General features: G+C 38.7%; 1 protein-coding gene across 7 annotated transcripts in view; it reads right to left on the bottom strand.

Moving 5' to 3' along the window:
- Positions 1–20,243, bottom strand: part of LOC135072361 (reticulon-3-B) — a 33,073-nt gene that overhangs the window by 4,961 nt on the left and 7,869 nt on the right. For 6 of the 7 annotated variants that reach the window (XM_063966253.1, XM_063966254.1, XM_063966256.1 and 3 more), the window contains 3 exons: positions 10,187–10,394; positions 8,758–8,859; positions 5,206–5,312 (listed from right to left, as the gene is read on the bottom strand). In XM_063966253.1, coding sequence (XP_063822323.1) covers positions 5,206–5,312; positions 8,758–8,859; positions 10,187–10,394 — 417 coding nt within the window. Of the gene's footprint in view, positions 1–5,205; positions 5,313–8,757; positions 8,860–10,186; positions 10,395–12,173; positions 12,262–20,243 lie in introns of those variants that run through there. The other variant, XM_063966257.1, reaches the window with a different exon arrangement.

Raw genomic sequence — 20,243 nt, 5'->3', positions numbered from 1 at the left:
GACCGATTTCGGTCATGGTGACCACTTCGACTTAGCTGTCTTAGCGGCGCTGGTGCGCCCGAAGATGGCTTACATAGCCGATCTTCGCGGCAAACTCCTTGCACATTGAGAGTAATTACCCGCCGCCAACATAATTGTAGTGAATGGCGGCAGATGGACGGGATTTCCATCATCGCGTTTTGCGCCGAGTTCAGTTGTGCGTTTCTCGTTGAATTCGCGGACTCGGCTCTACACAACACAATCTCCCGCCATTCTAGGTGCTGTGCTGCCAAACCTTCCCACTGTGATTTGAGAGGGCTCATTTTGCATCTTTTCGTATGCTGCTTCTGGATATCTTTGTACTTGACTCTGAGGAGTTGACCGCCATGTTTCTGCTTACCCTCCTCAAGTTCAAAGTAGAAGATTGATTCCTACTACGCTAAGTGAGGACGAAAGACGCACGAGGACAAAGTGACTGACATAGCCCACAGAATCGCTAAAATCAAGTGGCTGTGGGCGGGCCACATATCTCGTAGAGCTGATGGCCGCTGGGGCAGTAAAGTTTTTGAGTGGCAACCACGAGCCGGAAGACGTGGCGTGGGCAGGCCTCCCACTAGGTGGACCGACGATTTGGGGAAGGTCACAGGAAGTGCCTGGATGCGAGCGGCGCAGGACGTCTTTCGGCTGAAACGAAAGAACTAACGCTAAGAGAGATGGCTAAGCTAAAGAAATAGCCAAAATGGATCCTCGTAACGCACTTGCATTTGATCTGATCACCATGAAGTCCATGGTGTTGACAATGACCACACTGAGTGAGAAGAACCTCGCAAGTCTCTTAACTTTGGAAATTATCCATAAGGCTGGCAAGTCGCCTAACGAATTCTCTTATCGCTCAATTAATCTGACATTTGTATTGTTAAAATTATCATTCTTGCTCGTTTATTCCCTTGCCTAAGTATGACAAATGTAATATAGTATACCCGACCATAAATTTTGGCAGAAACCATACCAACCATAATCAGTACAATGTTTAAAAAAAAAGAATGTACATGATTCTTTTTTTTTGGTCTGCTGCTTCAGCTGGGTTTATCATAAAGGACTACTCTTTGAAATTAAAAAGTACCTTCTAGCACACTTCTACTACCTGCTGATGGATTCTTATCTCAGTGACAGACAGTTTTAAATCAAGCTCGGTGACAAAATCTTCTCTTTTTAGCTGCAGAGCTGGAGTACCCAAGGACTCTGTATTTGGTCCGATACTCTATAACATCTACTAGTAAAGTAGCCCAGACACCAGAAAGCTGCGGCATTCCTCAAATGTAACTGTGATCTTAAAGTGACTAGACTTTTGCAATGTCAGCTGCTTGGCTGACCAAGTGGCGCATGTAATTAAGCCCCGAAGTCTCACCATATTATTTAAGACGTGAAACTTATCCTCCGGCCAATCTAGACCTCGACACATTGCTGCAATCAACCTGCATTAAAATCCTGGACCGTAGGATGACATGGAAAGACCATAAATATAAATAAAACAGAACTGAATATAATATTCCACCGACAGTCAGCTAATCCAACATTAACTATGTGCCTCCAAAGAGCTCAAAAATACATGTTAAGGGTACTTTTATCGGCACATTGGTACGCTCGCCTTTAGGAAATACACGAGAACCTGATCTCAGCCATACCCGCTATCCAAATATCAAAGTATCTATGATTAAGAGAGCTAATTTACTAGGGTAAACCACTGCTTTAGTGGCTCCAACTCCAACCAACTGCAAATCACCTGATTAGTCTTGACGACAGATACTAAAAAAGCAGATTTAAAAAAAAATACCTAATGAACAAAGGTCAAACAAGGTCACGCCGCCGACGCCGCCGCCGCCGAGGTCAAAAAGTCGGCGCGCCGCCGCCGGCCAATTTTATATCGGCGCCCACCTCTAATCAGGATTCAGGATTACGTGCTAATTTGATATTTTCATAAATTAACGAAAAAATATTATTTTAAGTAACCTGATTTAAATAAATTAAATGAAACCATCAATCGAGCTAGTAGAATTTATTTTATTATTCATCAATAATCAAATTCAGAACTTGAATATTCAACTGCAATGTCTGCTCATGAACGCTTCAAACTCGGTACTTCTTTCCCAATCCCATAAAATTCAACACTTAGAAAGTGACAAAAAAATTTAAAATAGGTAGTTGAAACAAACCACAGCTAATTTTCATAGTGGACTGTACTATACGATAAACATGTCAGTCAATTTGACAACCTTTGTCGGAAACATTATTCAATGAAAATATTGTCCGAACCCTTAGTATTTCTCTTCGACAAATACTTTAACACATTGTGAACCACTTTTCTTTCACGACTATAAAAATATTTTAGAAATTTAATTCATAAAACCAATTGCGCACATTTAAAATAAAGTTTGTTTACACTTTGACAGCAATAGACTGACATGCAAGGTGACATGTCAATGAAGTTTTCAGTTACTGTTGCCATTAAAAGAAATTAGTACCATTAGTTTTCCGCAACATGGCGAGGGTTTTTATGTTCCTGGTCAGGCTATAACACTGATATTATTATACTGTGACTCATCAAAGTCATCATTGTCAAAAATATTGACAAATCGCGAACTGTCACGGCCAAAAAACTGACACGCGTCCGTCCTCCGTAAGCGCCACCGCGCGACTGATTGAGATTGTCCAAGCCGTCATGGACGATTTTTTCCACATTTTTTAACATAGTAACTAAATAAGACGCAATATAAAAATTTCATCCGTTAAAAGCCCTCAAGTTATTTCTGAACTTTAGTTTAGTAAAAGATTTAGAATCTCTAATCGCTTATTTTAAAAATAAAACCATAAATAGAAAACGAATAGAGGTAACTTTGGGAATTTATTCTATCGAGTCAACTTCATCAAATCGTGTTTTCATCCGTTAATAGCCCTAGAAAATATCCTCAACTATGCCCAATAAAAATCTTAGCCTTTAATTTTACTGTTTAGTACCTCAAAAATGAAAAATGAAAACCTCATTTTCGCCATTTTCTCTGCTACCCGGCCTTAAGGCAACCGTTATATGTACAGTTTGTACTGCTCAAATGCAATAACTTTTCACCTTACAGGTGTATGGATGGTGTGGGATCTCGCAAATAAATAAATATCCTTGGACATTTTACACTGCGCCTCTAGTCCCAAAATAAGCAAGTAGTGAATTATTCCCAATCCCAATACACTTAAGTGTCTTCGACGACTTACTCATTACTGGGAAGACTCGGCAACAAATTGTACAATAGTTTATAGAAATAAATATTTTTTATTTATGTTCATAATGGTAGGTAACGTAACTTAGGTCGTGAAAGTCCGAGACCAAGAAAATTTCTGGAAAGCAGAGATTCGTTGGTCATGCATCGAGTGCGTTATCCTGGCAAAATGTTCTCTCCTTTCAAAAATCTAATGATGCAGTTAATTCGAGCCCTATCTGGTGTAAATGTGTCCGAAGGATTGGCCACACTCTCCGAAGGGATCCCGATCACATCCCCAAGCAGGCTCTGGATTGGAACCCCCAAGGAAAACGCAAACGTGGTCGCCCCAAGCAAACTTGGCGGCGCACTGTGGCAGACGAGGCGAAGAAGATCGGCAAGACTTGGAGCGAGATCAAACACATAGCTCAAGACCGAACGCGATGGAGGACTGTTGTGGACGCCCTCTGCCCCATCTAGGGGACATAGGACCATAAGTCAAAGTAAGTCAGCTGTTCCAGCATATTCAAGAAAAACGGATTCTGCCAGGATAACGTCATTTTTACCTGTTGGTTCTAGGTGGATGAAAAGTATACCATTACATAGCTTATATTCGAGCCCGATTATGCCCCAAAAATAAAATTTGAGCCCCCCTCAGGTTTCGGATTTATTTGAGTTTATGCCAGGATAACGTTTAGTCATATGCTGGATCTCTGAAACGGTTGAACATACAGGTACGATTTTTTTTATGTGTGTAGGAATGAAAAATTGTGCCCAAATTTTCGTCCAAATTACTGGCTGGAAATTATTTTCTTAAAAACAAAAATATGCGCTATTTCTAAAACTAAGGTACCTAGAAAAAGTTCTTATCAGTGCCAGTTAGTATCTCACATTAATTAATCATATGATCATACAAAATTTTTAAAGCATATTGTAACTAATAGGTGAGCTCGCGTCCTATCGATATTGGTGCCTTGCTGATTTTTGGCAGCATAGTTACATAGTTTAGGGAGCCAATGAACACCTTGAGTTCAAGATATACGGTATTTTTTTTTATATAAATTTTATTTCGTTCAATGGGAAGTATATTGCACGTCGTCGAATTAAGGGTTAAAAAAAACATTATGCGGATATTCCACCTAGACCCAACGGGTAAAAATGATGTAGCCAGGATAACGTTATCTTGGCAGAATCCGTTTTTTTTTAATACCTACTTGCTGGAACGGCTGAGGGCTCTAATTTAAAATTTCGGGCACATTTACACCAAATAGGGCTCGAATTAACTGCATCATTAGATTTTTGAAAGGAGACAACATTTTGCCAGGATAACGCACTCTCATGCATCGTACGCCTCGCGTTTTCACGTTAACACACACGTAACAATGAGAACATCCCACAGGTGCGACTTTGCAATACTTTGCATGACCAAGGTCACCGAGACATTTATTATTTATAAAGAGCTTTAAATCGAACTTATCTACGATATTGAATATTGATTTTATAAAATGATTCACAAACATGCTTTTACAGAGGATCAATAACAAATTATGTACTCTAAAAACTTCAGATAACTTTATGAGAACAACATGTTTGTCGTTGTCCGAGGAGTCATACCAGTCTGGTAAACAAACTCATTTTAGACAAACAGCGAGATTACGGGTATCACTGTCCACATTTGTATAAAAGTCTTGGATATAAAATATGATCGAATAGCTGGTTTTGATGTGCCTTCGGACCCAAGCAAGGCAGTTCGAAAAATTTGGGCAATTCAATAGTGTTGTAATGTGTCCTCACCAAACTTAAGCATTCAGAAAATGGTTTCTTCCACTTTCACCGTCCAAACTGTAGATGAAAGCTAGGTCCGCCTGCACTCGCTAGAGCACGGAGCCGCGGGCACGGAGCCACAAGCAAGGAGCCACGGGCACGGAGCCACGGGCACGGAGCCACGGGCGTCGGGCACGGTCCCACGAGCACTCACCGAGAATGATGAGCGTGATGCCGTTGAAGCACGCGCCCACGTACGTCAGGCACCAGAGCAGCACGCCGAACTTCAGCGAGTCAACCAGGTCCTCCACCAGGAATAACCTGGAACGAACGCACCACGTCATCAATGAGGGTTCATTTTAACTTTTACGACACAGAGGTCATCATTTTCCTTCAGTTCGATGCACTAGGTTGGTTTTAACAGATCGATTTCGTTTATTTCTCAATCAGGTTTCAATCAACAGGTTTGATTAATCATGGATCAAGAGTCATATTTTTTTAGAACAGATTTTTAGATATTTATTTGGTAGAGAATAACAATCTGCGATTGACAAGTACATGTATAATTACATTTATTAAATACGAACGTAAATTCTACGTAATTAGCTACCTTCTATATATACAGGGTGTTTCTTGTAAGGTGTCAAGCCGAAGGCAGGTGATAGGTGAGGACTAGACCTATCGATTTCACCCCCATGTATGTTCTACGATTTTTCGTAGTTTAGAAGTTATCGTTAATTTTGTGATTTTTTCAAAATTCATGACCTAGTGGCTTAATTTTTTTTAAATCTTTTTTTTGGGTTGACGTTTCTCAGATTTCTATTTTTTGACAGATTCCCTATTAGTTGCAGATATTTGAAAAAAATAATCACCTTCCTATCTTTGATGCAAGATACAAAATTTTTGCTAGAAACATAAAAAATATGCTTTCAGCAGAACATTCTAAAATTTTCAACTGAAATGTATGAGAAAAAAAAAAGAATTTCCATAGGTCCAAAATAATTTTAAAAACTGCACAGTTTTCTGAACTTTCATAATAACACAAAAAAACATGTACTTAATAGGCCATTATTTTCTGTAATCGCTCTACTAAAGTAGTAAGTCGGAGATTCCGTTACATGTTTTTGACTTTCTTAGGACTAATTAATGTTTGCAATCCACTAAGTGTACGTTACGTAGAACACGTTTAGAGACAATAACTGAACAGAACATTTTTTATCCACAACGAGGAAGCTCTTGCCCTTCATCTGACCTGATGGAAAATTGGAAACTGCTGGATGATCAGCGAGCTTCACCCGGAATCCTAAACCACAGAGGAATTGGCTGTCCTAAATAGGTAGTCTTACCACTAGACCACAGTGGTGATTTTTACTTTACGATTAAATTTGATATACCTACCTATTAGAGTGTGAATGGAAAGAGAAAGAGTTTGTGTGTGAGTGTGTATGTGAGTGTGTGTGTGTGTGTGTGTGTGTGTGTGTGTGTGTGTGTGCGCGCGTGTGTGTGTGTTTGTGTGCGCGCGTGTGTGTGTGTGTGTGTGCGCGCGTGTGTGTGTGTGTGTGCGCGTGTGTGTGTGTCTGTGTGTGAGAGAGAGAGAGAGAGAGAGAGCAAAAAAGGGTGTAATGATTTAATTTAAAGTAAATGTCCGTCGCTGACCTGAATGCACATTCGACAACGACGCAAAACAATTATTCGTATATTTACAAAAGCTTCTTGCATTCTAATATGGTTTATCATCAAAATTTTCATATTCCCTTTTGTATACCACATGAAGAGCAAGAGCTTCCACGTTGTGGATAAAAAAAACTTTTCAGTTATTGTCTCTAAATGTGTTCTACATAACGTAAACTTAGGGGATTGCAAATATTACTAAGTCCTAAGAAAGTCAAAAACATGTAACGGAATCTCCGACTTACCACTTTAGTAGAGCGATTACAGAAAATAATGGCCTATTAAGTAAATGTTTTTTTGTGTTATTATGAAAGTTTAGAAAACTGCGCAGTTTTTAAAATTATTTTGGACCTATGGAAATTCTTTTTTTTTCTCATACATTTCAATTGAAAATTTTAGAATGTTCTGCTAAAAGCATATTTTTTATGTTTCTAGCAAACATTTTGTATTTTGCATCAAAGATAGGAAGGTGATTATTTTTTTCAAATATCTGCAACTAATAGGGAATCTGTCAACAAAAAGAAATCTGAGAAAAGTCAACCCAAAAAAAAGATAAAAAGAATTAAAGCCTACTAGGTCATAAAATTTGAAAAAATCACAAAATTAACGATAACTTCTAAACTATGAAAAATCGTAGAACATACATGGGGGTGAAATCGATAGGTCTAGTCCTCACCTATCACCTGCCTTCGGCTTGACACCTTACAAGAAACACCCTGTATAAAAGAAAGTCGTGTTAGTTACTCCACTTATAACTCAAGAACGGCTGAACCGATTTAGCTGAAAATTGTCAGGGAGGTAGTTTAGAGCCAGGAGAAGGACATAGGATACTTTTTATCCCGTTCGAAATTTAAAAAAAAGTCTGCTTATTTATTGCCATTAAGGCGGAACAAAGTTCGCCGGGTCAGCTATATTAATATAAATAAAAGAAACAAGAATATTCTTACTGGACTCTTGGATAGTTATTATTTTGTTGATATTTCGTTCGTTTGTCGACTGGTAGCTAAAATAAAAATATTATAAAGCACATTTTAAAACCTGTTAACGAAAGAAGAATTCACGCCCATGACCGTGACTTAGAAATGAAATAGACGCTTTACATGTATGATGTCACCTATACCATTATGACTCGAAGATATTTATAGCAGGTTAGTGGGTTTTAATTCCGAGATCAGTTTCGCGTAAGTCAGAAATTGGATTAGTTTGGTAGACTATAGAGATAGATATTATAAGTCCGTGTAGAAGAAAGAAGGTAGTCAAATTCTGAGCTGTAATAAATCTTCTATACTGGTTATTTAAAGTATTTAATAACTAACATTAATGAAATGAAGACTTCACTAAGGCTGAGTTGAACCATCTAACTTTAATCGTAACTATACTACTACTATATGCAATAATCGGTGTTTTTTGTGTCGAGTTTGATAGATTTTAGACGTTTGTTAAAATAAGATGGTGCAACCCAACTTAGGACCCTAATGCAAGACATTAAAATTTAAAACCAAAGGTTTCGCAACTTTAAGCTCAGACCATTCTGTATTTAACAGCATATAATTAGACAATTTTAAAGTCTGAAAAACCAAAACAAATCCACACACGCCCATTAATTCCAATTTAATGTTTGTCTACGGTTAGCAGACTACACTTGAACGCTTGCGTATGTAACGCAGCAGTTTTCAGGCACCATGACGCACATGGCCATGAACGTTTTGGCTTTCCCAAGGCAATCATTTAACGCATAACAGAAGCTTTTTTTCACAAAAAAAACCCTCAAGTCCATTTGACCAGAGATCCTTATAAGGCGTCTCTAACCTATCATATGTAACGCCCGTGTGCAAGCTTTCACTAAGTTAATGCCAAGCGCCCTCTAGTAATACTAAACTAGAGGGGGTAAAGTATTCGCGTATAGCTGCGAATATGCAGCTAAGATCTGCGAATCCCTTGACATAGATATGACATAGATAGTGTATGTAAGATAAGTGAACACAATGTTGTGGTTATCGGTTATCGTTCGTAGCTAGACCTTTGGCTTAACTTTTATTGTTGTGTTTAATACTGTATCTCATGTTGATAGCCCAGTAAATAAATAAATAAATACCTGCGCAGCTCGTTGAGAGCAGCGTTGAGGTGCGCGGTGGCGGCGGCCGCCAGCGACTGCGCGCGCTCGGCCGGCACGCTGATGTCCTTCTCCAGGAGCCATCTGCGGAACAAGCGGGACCCTCATTAGATTACACAATAACTAAATCATTGACAACGTCAGTGTGATCAAGCGATCCACGACGCGCCAATCCAGGCAAATGTGATTAAGCCGTGGTTTTGAATCAGCAATTTGCTCGATCATGTCTGTAATCATGAATCCTTGGGGAATGAACAGTGTAAAACATTTTGGGGAAATGGGGATATTACATCCGTGAATCCCATGACCATCCGTCAATTCGTACTGTAATGTAAAAAAATCAATAGCATTTAGCAGGCACATGTACCTAGTATGACTAGCAAATGTAGAGCTGTCGCCTTTGACTCAAATCAATGATGTTAAACTAATATTATTAGATACTTTACTCAGCAGATTTTTACTTCAATCGCGTTATGTACTAATTGATAATTATAAGTGCTAAATGTATTCACAACCAATCAATTAGCAGGTACTAAAATTAGACGATAGTAAAGCTAGTACTCTCGCTTAAAGTAGACACTTGGCACGCAAATAAATTATTGAAATGTCTTTCATTTATTGTACGGGTGGAAACTTTGCGTATATTTAGCGACAGACTGTTCAAACACTGCATGACGCGCTACTCGGAAAAATGCGATAATGAAGTTATCAGCGTTTATAAATTAATGAAACAAGGATCATCTCGGAATTCACCGCAGAGTTATTCTATGCACTTCTAAAAGAAAAAGACAATACATAGTAATAACTGAACTTTCAAGAAGGAAAATTCTCACATATTTTAAATTTACATAGAACCTAAACGCAAATTCTATCTATGCAGGAAGTGTAGACAATAAATTCATAATCGAAAGAGTACACTACAAGTGGAACAACCTCATACATTGTCAACATAACCATATTGGTCACTTGGGATAAAAAAGGACATAAGTTACATCGTCTGAGATAGCAGACGATATTTTATACGGGAGGATAATTGGTTTTCGTGAATTTGATGTTGCTTCGAGAGTGAAAGTGGTTTGGTTGCGCAGCAGCAGCTGGCTTACTTTCCATAAATTACAGCATCGCCGGGCGCGACCATGGCTCGCGATGCCGGAACTAACAAAGGAGTATTATATTACAGGTTCTTATGATATGGAATGTGTAGTGTACGAAACTGAGAACATCGGGTCTCAAACGCGACAGCAAAGGAGTCTGCATGTGACCAAACAACAACAACAACACAGCCGAAACGTCATGCTGTAAGTACTCACGTACCTACTAAGTAGGTGGGTACATAATAAATATAGTGTTTGAGACCCAGTTGCTCTCAGTTTCACAAATCATGAAAGTAAGTGTCGAAGGTAATACTGACTTGAATGGGTGTCCATCATTGGTCTTCTGCACGGCCTGCAGCACATTCTTGTAGATGCGGAAGGCGACGGCGGCGGACAGCGCCAGCAGCGAGCCGTAGGCCAGCACCGACACCACGCTGCAGCACGCCAGCGCCACCAGCAGCGCCAGCCCCGCGCCCAGCGCCGCGCCCGACCGCGCCGCCACGCGCCAGTAGATCAGCGACTCCACTGCGCACAAACCGCACGGTCAGTCTCCACTCCACTACACTCTATCAACTCTACCGTCTATACATAGAATACACTAGGCGACGGAATACCGACTGCGACACACTAAGAGCGCTTTCACATTAGGGCGTTAGAAGCGCTACAGCAGCGCGGCGCGGCAGCGGCGTTTTTATAATGTGAAGGCAGGCATCCGCTGTCACATAGTATGAAATTTTCAGCAGCGTGTCTGACGCGCGTTTGTCGCGCTTCTAAATCGCCTAAATGTGAAAGCGCTCTAAACTAAAGAAACTAGGGCTGGCGCGACTGACAAGTGGATATACTTGTGATGTATTACTCTTTTATTTTTTATACATATCAAGCACAATATACGGAATGTTGATACCGTGTATCAAGCAATTATGTAAGATTGGTAAAAATAGTGCGTATTCCACTTTATCCTGCAGAAACGGGAAGACACTAGACTAGCGTAGTGGTAGTGGACGTCGTTCAGATAGATATGTATATTATTGCAATATTATACCTATTCTGGTCGATGTACTGTAAACGATAATAGGTACACTAATTACTTAATACAGAAATGAAATTATTTGTAAGTTTCGTTGGGCGAAATTATTCTGGCGGAAACGTTCACAGCCTAGGTCTGCTCAAAGGATGTGGATTGTGGACACTATCCAGCCATTACATAATGATTAAATCTAAGCAGTCCCTACTTACTACCATACTAAATTTTCGGATGCGGAATCCGGTGATAGATGAAATAACGAATGAGACCAATCCATGGAAGAAAATTCGGAGAACTTAATTTGAGAAAACGAAGTGGATATGCATGATATTTATTAACAAAGAACTAAATGAACTTCAGATGTTCAGAGAAGACACTGCTTGACTGGTACTGCAGTCACTACATCGTCACCACCACGCCTATTTTACAATTTGGAATATAAAAGCAATACGAAAATAATTAAAAAAATAAGCGGAACAAAAAACTAATAAGAGTATAAAAAGCCTAAACGCATCTATGTGACTGGTTCAACGCCTACAGAAAATAACAAAAAATATTCAGACTTTCTAGAGAGTAAGTGGGTGGTCCAAGTTCCAAACTGAATAGGCTTCTTACCACAGATGTCAAAGTAAACGTATCTACCACGGCAGATTGAAGAAGCATCGACACTATAAGATTTAGTATTTACTATAATATTGCAATCGCGATGAACCTGATGAAGAAAGAAAGTTTCGATGAAAATCTACCGATATCAAAAAGCCCAGGACCAGAAAATACAAAACCATAAAGTAAAATTTCCAGAATGTAAAAGAGGTTTTGGAAATTATAAACTTTTTTTGAAAACAACATAACTAGGTAAAAATAGTGAAAATTTGGTGAATAATAATTTAATTACCCTGATCAAGAATAAGATGATACAGAATTCGACAAATCTCTCCGACGTTGTTTGAATAGAGGCTGCAAGAAATACACACAGCCTACTTTGTTAACACAAACGCATCTTACTAATTAGAAGTGGATGATAACTAAAACTTCACACAAAACATTTGAATGAACATATAGAAACAATTATAAACTGAACATTTGACACTGTGCTAATTTATTCCACTACATATGGGTCCTCTGGTTCCACGTTAGCAGCGATGCGGCTTCTTCCGTTCCACGTCTCACGGGTTCGAGACCCTCCGAGAGCGGCCGGCGGCACTGCACCGTTACTTCGGAATGTCGTAAGCTCAACAAGTTTGTAGCACGGGTCAGAGCGAGTTATGTTATGGGAATACCTGGACCGCGGGGCGGGAGGTTTTCGTATTGCGCGGCGTGACGGGGCGACTGCTTAGGACGCGCCATGTCGGCGGAGTGGCCGAGCTGCGCCCGCGCACATGGCTGCGCCGCGCTCCGCCACGCGGCCGCCTTTCACACACGTCATCTGACCCGGTCGCGGTGGCGCTGCTGACACGGCGCGAGGCAGCCACCGAGTACGACAATCGCAATCGCGCCCGCTATCACTCTCCGATTCGGTTATCGCAACGCAATTCCTCCATTAAAACAACAATCAACTCTCTCTCAACTCCTTTGCTCTCGAAACTATTATAAAGTAACTAGCTACCAAGTGCTCCATAAATACAACACCATTTAGCGATATCTTTGAAATATCCGCCAGATGTTCAATCACCGCAATCAATCTTATGTTCAAGAGCAATGATTGCTTTCAAACAAAAAGAAACAACAATATTCCGTAGATTAACTTAAGCTGAACTGGACAAATACATAGTTACAGGGCTCTGCATTATGAATATGGACGGAGGAAGGCAAGTGAGCTATGATATTTACTTAATTTCCGATAGAATGATGCCCACTATGTTTTAAGGCGTTTATTTATTTTTCAATTAAACAAGAGACAAGGTTTTCTGTAAGAAGAAAAGTTACGAATCAATCTGGGAAGTTTTTAACATCTTAAAACATTTATTTACTGCTTTTAATAATAAACCTATGGTCTCCACTGACGCCTACAATGTTCCTTAGAATTTAAACAAGTTTCTAAAAATGATCTTGACTAATGTTGGTAATTCATTAGCACAGAGCACGCATCCATCCAAGAAGAGTGAAAGGCTAATATCTAATGCTAGTAACGCTCCAGCAACTCCGACGACGAGTCGATCGATACCTCGTTTATTATGGATACAGAGCAAGTACTTAGGTCGGTACCTTACTTTTGAATGGATTCAAGTAGAATGAGTTCACTATTTTGCTGCTAGAGAACGGATTCCACACGCAAAGCTTTCCACAGAAGCCGCCAGCCAGCCCCAGCAGCGTAAGTTGCAATGGTGTTTATTATATAAAATTTGTGATTATTTTAGACAGCAAACATTGTTTTGCCTTTTAGCTAACTATCGGCCAGCTTGTAAGTGGAATGTTATGGCACTTACCACTTAATTTTCAATTCGGAAGATTTTGGGGATACATAGATGATTATTACTGTTGTACAGGATTTTAATTTCTTACTTGATCAAAGAAAAAGGATTCATGTAGCTATGTAACAGATACATAAGTACTGCTCAAATGTAACAACTTTCCAGAAGGGACCGAAGAATGATTTAGTATGGGGATGACAATTTATTTTTGAGAATTTGATATTGATCCTGTGACTGTAGAAAAAGTATTCCAGTAGTAGAACACTCTTTTAGTTTGATCAACGCAACTATAAGAATTCACTGTAGCGCAGCCTGGTACCAAACCCAATGGCATATTGGAAGTCAGTAAACACCGAGAAGTTGTTCATCGACAAAATTATGCGACACTAGGGGAGACCTAGGAGAGTTGTGACAGAGGTGAGTTGTGACAAGGACGATTTCTCCTTACTTAATATAGTTAGGAAGCTGGTAAAAACGCTTGTTTGTCGCTTTTAAGACGCTCTTCTTGACTAAGTACCTGCGGGCGGCGTAAGAGGCACGGTTACGTAAATATGACGCCTGTGTACAAAAAAATGCAAAAAGTAAGTTTTTCTTCAAAATTTTATTTCAATTTATATCATGTTTTAGTATATGTGCACTTTTATGTTATTTTTTCTCAAGTTGCATGGTTATTCAGGTCTCAAAATGTAGCACTTATCTTTTGTGTGCACATCGTGTTTAGAAAATAAAAAATATTATTCGAACCAAGTCGTCATTTTAAACACCTAGGAGAGTTGTGACAGGCTGTCACAACTCTCCTAGCTTACTTAATTTTTCTGATGGGCCATTTCCACGATGTTTTTAGATGTTTTTTGTGTGTTAGTAGGTCCATAAGTTGTGTACTTGGATGCTGTTACTTTTTTGATTCAGAATGCCTAATAAAAATACATGAAAGCCATATAGAGGAACTGCTTGCTAGAGTCGAAATCTAGGACCTGGCTTATGAAGTGATTAGGTTAAAGGGTTAAAGTTTAAGATAAAATATGCTGCGACCTCTTACAATCTAAACTTGTCAAGATATATTAAGAAGAAAGAGGCTTATCAAGTAAACCCAAAAAGCGAAGCTCCGTCTATGGACGCCGCGACTATTTTATTTTTATAGAAGAGAAAGAAAATACTATATTAAGTGACTAGAGTAAAGTAGTACTTAGCTAAAATATATAATAAAATAAAATCCAGTACTTAGGAGAAAAATGAAAGCTGGAGAAATGTGGCTCAATCTGTGTAACGACATCCTATAACTATTTGTTTTAATTGGTACTAAAGGATGATTAAAGTACTTTTTTGCTAAAAAATCATATTTGATTGAGTATTATGGTATTTTTATATGTAATAGATGAAATACAATGCTGTCACAACTCACCTCGGTACCTGTCACAACTTACCTCGGTGCTAGGAGAGTTGTGACAGAGGGAGTGGTCTAAGATTTTGGTGATTTACTTAGATACCCTAATACTTTAGTTAACTTTGGTGATTGTTTTGAAAACATAAGGAACGGCGCTATATTAATTTGTATGATTCATAGCTGTGGAATGTTTTTTGAGCGAGATATGGCCCCTAAAGTAAAAATTGTCACAACTCTCCTAGGTCTCCCCTACTGAGTGGCCGGAACCCGGATCGATGACGCACCACCTGGGAGATATTTTGCAGTGTGGATCCCTATTCCCTAACCAAAAATCATGAAGGAATTCAACGTCAGAGTCAGTTGGTGCCACTTGGTGGAATGTGCGAGTACCTACGTACTTAAAGCGTCCGTCACTACACCCAGAAAATCGTGCTTGCTAGAGCAGGTAGGTACTTAAATTGGATTCCTGGATAAATAGTTTTATTTGCATGCATGCCTTTGCATAAATGACAATTCCACGAATGCTTTTTGTTAAAAATAAAAAAATACCTATCTATACTCAACATCAAATAAACCGCACCTTCCGCGACGCGAACTTTAACGATTTTCTTCTCACACAATCATGGTGCCCCAACAATATTGGTGTTATTTGAAAGCCCAATAAATATCCTTAAAGAAAAACACATTTAATTTCTTAATAAATGATTAACATGTACCATAAATGTGACTTGAAAAAATACCTCACTTTGGGCCCACCTATGGGATCAATTAGACCATTTTTTATGGTTATAAAACCAAATAATGATTTCACGTGTCCTCTTTAATAGATGGATAGCAATTAAACCCAACTTAACAGTTTTATAGCCATAAAAGTTGGCTCTAGCGTAACTACCTATTTTTTGAAGAAGTGACTCTGGATCCTTCTAAAGACACATTTTTGGGGTAAAAACCTTTCCTTTAATGAAATGAAGGTTAGAACTAGGCTTTTGAATGGTACCAATATTGGTGGGAAGTGGGGATGCATACGTTTGAAAATGCTTGTCGCGGGAGGTGCGATTTATTTGACGTCGAGTGTATAAACGATATTATGATCATTTGGAGAGTGATAATAATCATCATGGCATAAGGACGTTGATAATATTGCTAACATGGAAAACCAAACGAGAGACGTAGCCAAAAAGGAAGGGTTATTCAGGTGTTTTGTATATGAATAATTACCATACCAACCGGGCAACCCAATTCGTTTAATGTAAAAATCATGTTTAAAATATTCCATAATTTGAGATTTTAAACTAACATGAAAGTAAGTAAATGGTTCGGACCATCGTGCTATCATAATGACAATGGCAGTAAATCGAGCCGATCGATCATCGATATGCATAACGTTGCCAAAATAAACAGGCAGGCGTTATGAGCTGCAGACACGGTCACTTACGTTGGCAGCGGCGCGGGCGCAGCGCGGGGGCCGGGCGCGGCGCGGTCAATGCCACCGTGTCTTATCGATCACTCCCGGATAGAAATAATTAGGAATTCAAACAAAGCACAAAGACAAAGCTGTATAGGTACAAAAGACTACTCCAACAGTAGATTATTTATAGGCATTTAGTGCATTTAGTACAGAAATATCAGCTAAACTAAAAGAAGACTGAATTTCCATATTAGGCAAGTGTAGTGTATGATGTGCGAATTCTACTAACACTGGTCTATTGATCAACTAACTTCATGAAGTTTTTGTTATTGTATTAAAATAAGTTTCAATAATTCGCAATAAAATGTTTAATTTGAATTAGGTACCTACTAGTTACAGATTTATCAGTGATCCTGTTTACTTTTACTCGGGTCTCCAATGCAGCAATGGTCTCCGAAATTACAGGACAAAAAAATCTTTCACCATTTATAGATATGTTACGGTCAAAGTGATAAATGTGAAAATTATGAATAATCGCCGGTTATTATGAATAATTACCGCATGATTTGGTAAATGTGATTAATATGAGGTCATTTATGTGTGTATAAAACTAAATAGGCGGCTTAGGGGTGGCCCAAGGGCCACCCCCGACGCACCTTAACCTATTTTTCACTTTAAATCAAAACATTATGTTATAGGTATCATGGAAAAGTAATATTATGCAAAAAACATTCCAAACTTTATACGCCAAATTATATTAATATATGATATCAAAACGTTCAAAAGTTTGGCTGTACAGGAGCATGTACACAAGATGTTGTTCTCTTTTATGAAATTTGTTAGTACTAAGGTTGAATTATTAAAAAATCACTGTTAAATATGATTAATTTATCACTTTTACCGCGACTGTCGGTAATTATTCATAATAACCGGTTATTATTAATAATTTTCAATTTATCACATTAACCGTAACAGATACATTACCCTACATTATCTCTGATGAACATAGGCGATAGAACACTTAATGCACATAATATTATTATGGCATTCTCTTCTAGTTAACCTTTGACCCAACTAGAAATTTGAATAGGCGGATTATGTGAAATTAGGCTGTCAGACATTGTCAGTCTGCACTTCTGCAGTCGTCATTGATGAGTAGCTACCTAGATATAACTTATTTTTCATTCTCGTTTGTTCAGCTTATCTTTGACCGCAAGATAATTTAGTACATAAATGTATCACCACAGAATAAATACTAGTATTACTTTATTCTTCGAACTATTTTCAGACTAGGAACTATTATATCTGTGCCTGTGCTAGTAATCTACTATTATTATTTATGCATCAAAGGCTACAAAATGTCAAAATAAATTATGTAGGTAGGTAGAGGTACCCTCAGTCCAGTTTAGAAAAAAGTTCGATGTTTAATGAAAATAAACTGCTCGCTCATCCTGCATAAATTCAGGTTTGTTTAAATGGCAACAACAACTTGAACCTGGTTTTGAAACCAATTTGCAACATCTATTTTTACTTTCATTTTACACACGCATGCATTATGCAAAGTGTAGTTGTGAGAATTAAATAACACAGTGAAAGTAAGTAGGTAGGTATAAAATAAGAATAACTTGAAAATAAATGTTATTCTTTGTATCAAGACAAATGATATCATCTAGTGCTTTTCAGCTTCAGTTTTACTTGATGCGTGCGCTTGATATTATTCTGTAACTCGACTTTCGCCTGGCGCAGCAGCCACATAAAAAGCAAAACAAAAGCCAGACAGGCCGGACAAGACTGTAAAAAGGTGGTGGTAAAAAAAAACCCTAGGTGTATGGTATTTAGGATCGTTTGTATGATTAGTATCTACTAGGAAAACAATTAACATAACCGCAGCCTTCAGCTATTACAAGTGCAGTTCCTTGGTTTTTATGAGGTTGCATCGCAGAGTGCGGGCTGTGCATCGGGTTACTTACACCGCAGCACTACCGGTCAGGTGGGTTACATATTATGCGCTCTGTAATGCAGCGCACACGCACATAATATGTACATTTAAGTAATATACCTACGCAACCACTGAGCTCTAGGTCTCAACCAACAATCAACAGGAATTCCAACTGAACAAAGGATTTTGGGGAAAGCGCAGTGTCAAAATACATTAATGGGAAACAAAACATTGGCCGATTACTAACCCTCCCCATGTGACAATATGAAATGTGTATTTTAGTAGAGCGTCTAGCCCTTGGGACCACGTGCGCCTCAACGTAAAGCCAGTGCCGCCACGTGGCCAAACAAAACTGTAACGGGGCCCAGTACTCAAGAAAAGCGAATTCTGGTAATGGAACTGAATTTAGAAACGTCGGATGTATTAGACAGTTGAACAGGAATACAATAAGAATAAAGCGAGCAAGGCAGTAGGTCGCGGTCGGCGGCACACGGGCCAGCGGTAAAAATAACGCCGGCTTCCGTGTCACACCGACATTGCTACTGACATCTCTTAACTACACTCTCTGTGAGTGGTAAAAGGCTTGCTTAATTAGGTCGTAAAAACTTATGAATGTTATTTTTTCACAAAATTAAAGATTTTATGCCCCGATGTCAAATTCAATCAATTCAAGGTCAAGGCGATGCCCAATGGGATCTCTATTGGGGTCAAAGGTTTAAGCATCCCTACCAAAAGCTGTCAATCCACTAACAATAATTAATTTAGTAAAAGTTGTATGATAATAAAGATTTATGGCTATGACTATGTAGACGATGAGAATATAGGCGTTCAGATTTCGCCATAAAGCGAAAATGACAAGATAAAAGTATGCTCTTGAGACATTTGTGACGACTTTATCTTTATGAAAAATGTAGAAATTTCGGAACGTCTGCTGAGTCTTGACTTTATCAGTTTGTCGCATCGTGGTAATAATGCGACACGGGAAGTGGGTAATCTAGCCGCTAACCTCGATTCAAACAATCACTTTCCTTCCAAACGAAACGAACTCCTAGCCAAGTCCCAACTCCTGAACCGTGACATAAATACCAAATTCATGAAAAAACAGCAGTTAAAATGTACAATGCTTCATGAAGTCTACGTAAAGTAAAAACTAAATAGGTTTAGAACCAAAAGAGAAGAGAAGCAAAATAAGGCAGAAATTAGAAAACATTAATCATGCAGCATCATTCATCATGCATGCATTAATTATTACAAATTGTAACACTCATCCGAATTAAAAGAGCATAGTGTATGTGCCAGAACTCAGAAATATCGATCATGTCAAGTAAATCAAAATATACCTCATGCATGTGGGAAATATAGAATAGGTATGTAGATACTGAGTGATCAGCGACTTGGTCAAAATCAGAATGGGCCGTGCAACAGATTCCAAGGTTTGCGCTCCTCTAATTAAATTAGGAGCTCCTAGAACAGGCCATGAGCGTGACTCATAATAATTCGATCGTAGCCCGTTTGCTAGATTTGCTCATGTCCAAGTTGTTGTTTGTAACAACTTGTACATGGGCGACGGCAATTGCTTACCATCAGGTGATCCGTCTGCTCGTTTGCCTCCTATCACATAAAAAAAAAAAAAAAAAAAAAAAAAAAACCAGAGCCTGATGTTGAGCTCTTGCGTTATTATTACTGGAACACTTGGTATCGATTACCGATAAGGGCATGGCGTGGGATAAATGATTGTGTGGAATGATTAAAAGCCATAAATCAACATTCTTCAAGACTCAATGTCAGATAAAATCGGTCTAATTTCATCTTGGCAGAGTTTTTGTCTGCAAGTTGAAAGACAACGCGCATGCGTGTCGCTGTAGGCCTACAATAATAATTCAAACGGATAATAATTGACTAGTAAGATAAGTTACCAGTCAAGTGACGACGTAGGTAGACAATGACAATGGTTGTTATTTTTTACAAAACTTTGTAACATTACTTGTTGTAAGGTCATGGAAGCGAACTTTGAACCATTTCGCATTGCGGATAGATTATCATGATTGTTATTGCATTTTGGCAGCATATAAATAAATGTTGCTTGGAGAAAAATGCCAAATATATCATCCACTCAGTTGGTCTCTTTCTCAATTGAATGGACACAACAATTACATTTTCATCCTATGCAGGTTCAAACCGTGATGCGAAATGAATGACAATAGCGCG

The sequence above is a fragment of the Ostrinia nubilalis genome, chromosome 6 (genome assembly GCF_963855985.1).
Source record: "Ostrinia nubilalis chromosome 6, ilOstNubi1.1, whole genome shotgun sequence".
Classification (NCBI taxonomy): Eukaryota; Metazoa; Arthropoda; class Insecta; order Lepidoptera; family Crambidae; genus Ostrinia; species Ostrinia nubilalis.
This window is presented reverse-complemented; position numbering and strand designations above follow the sequence as displayed.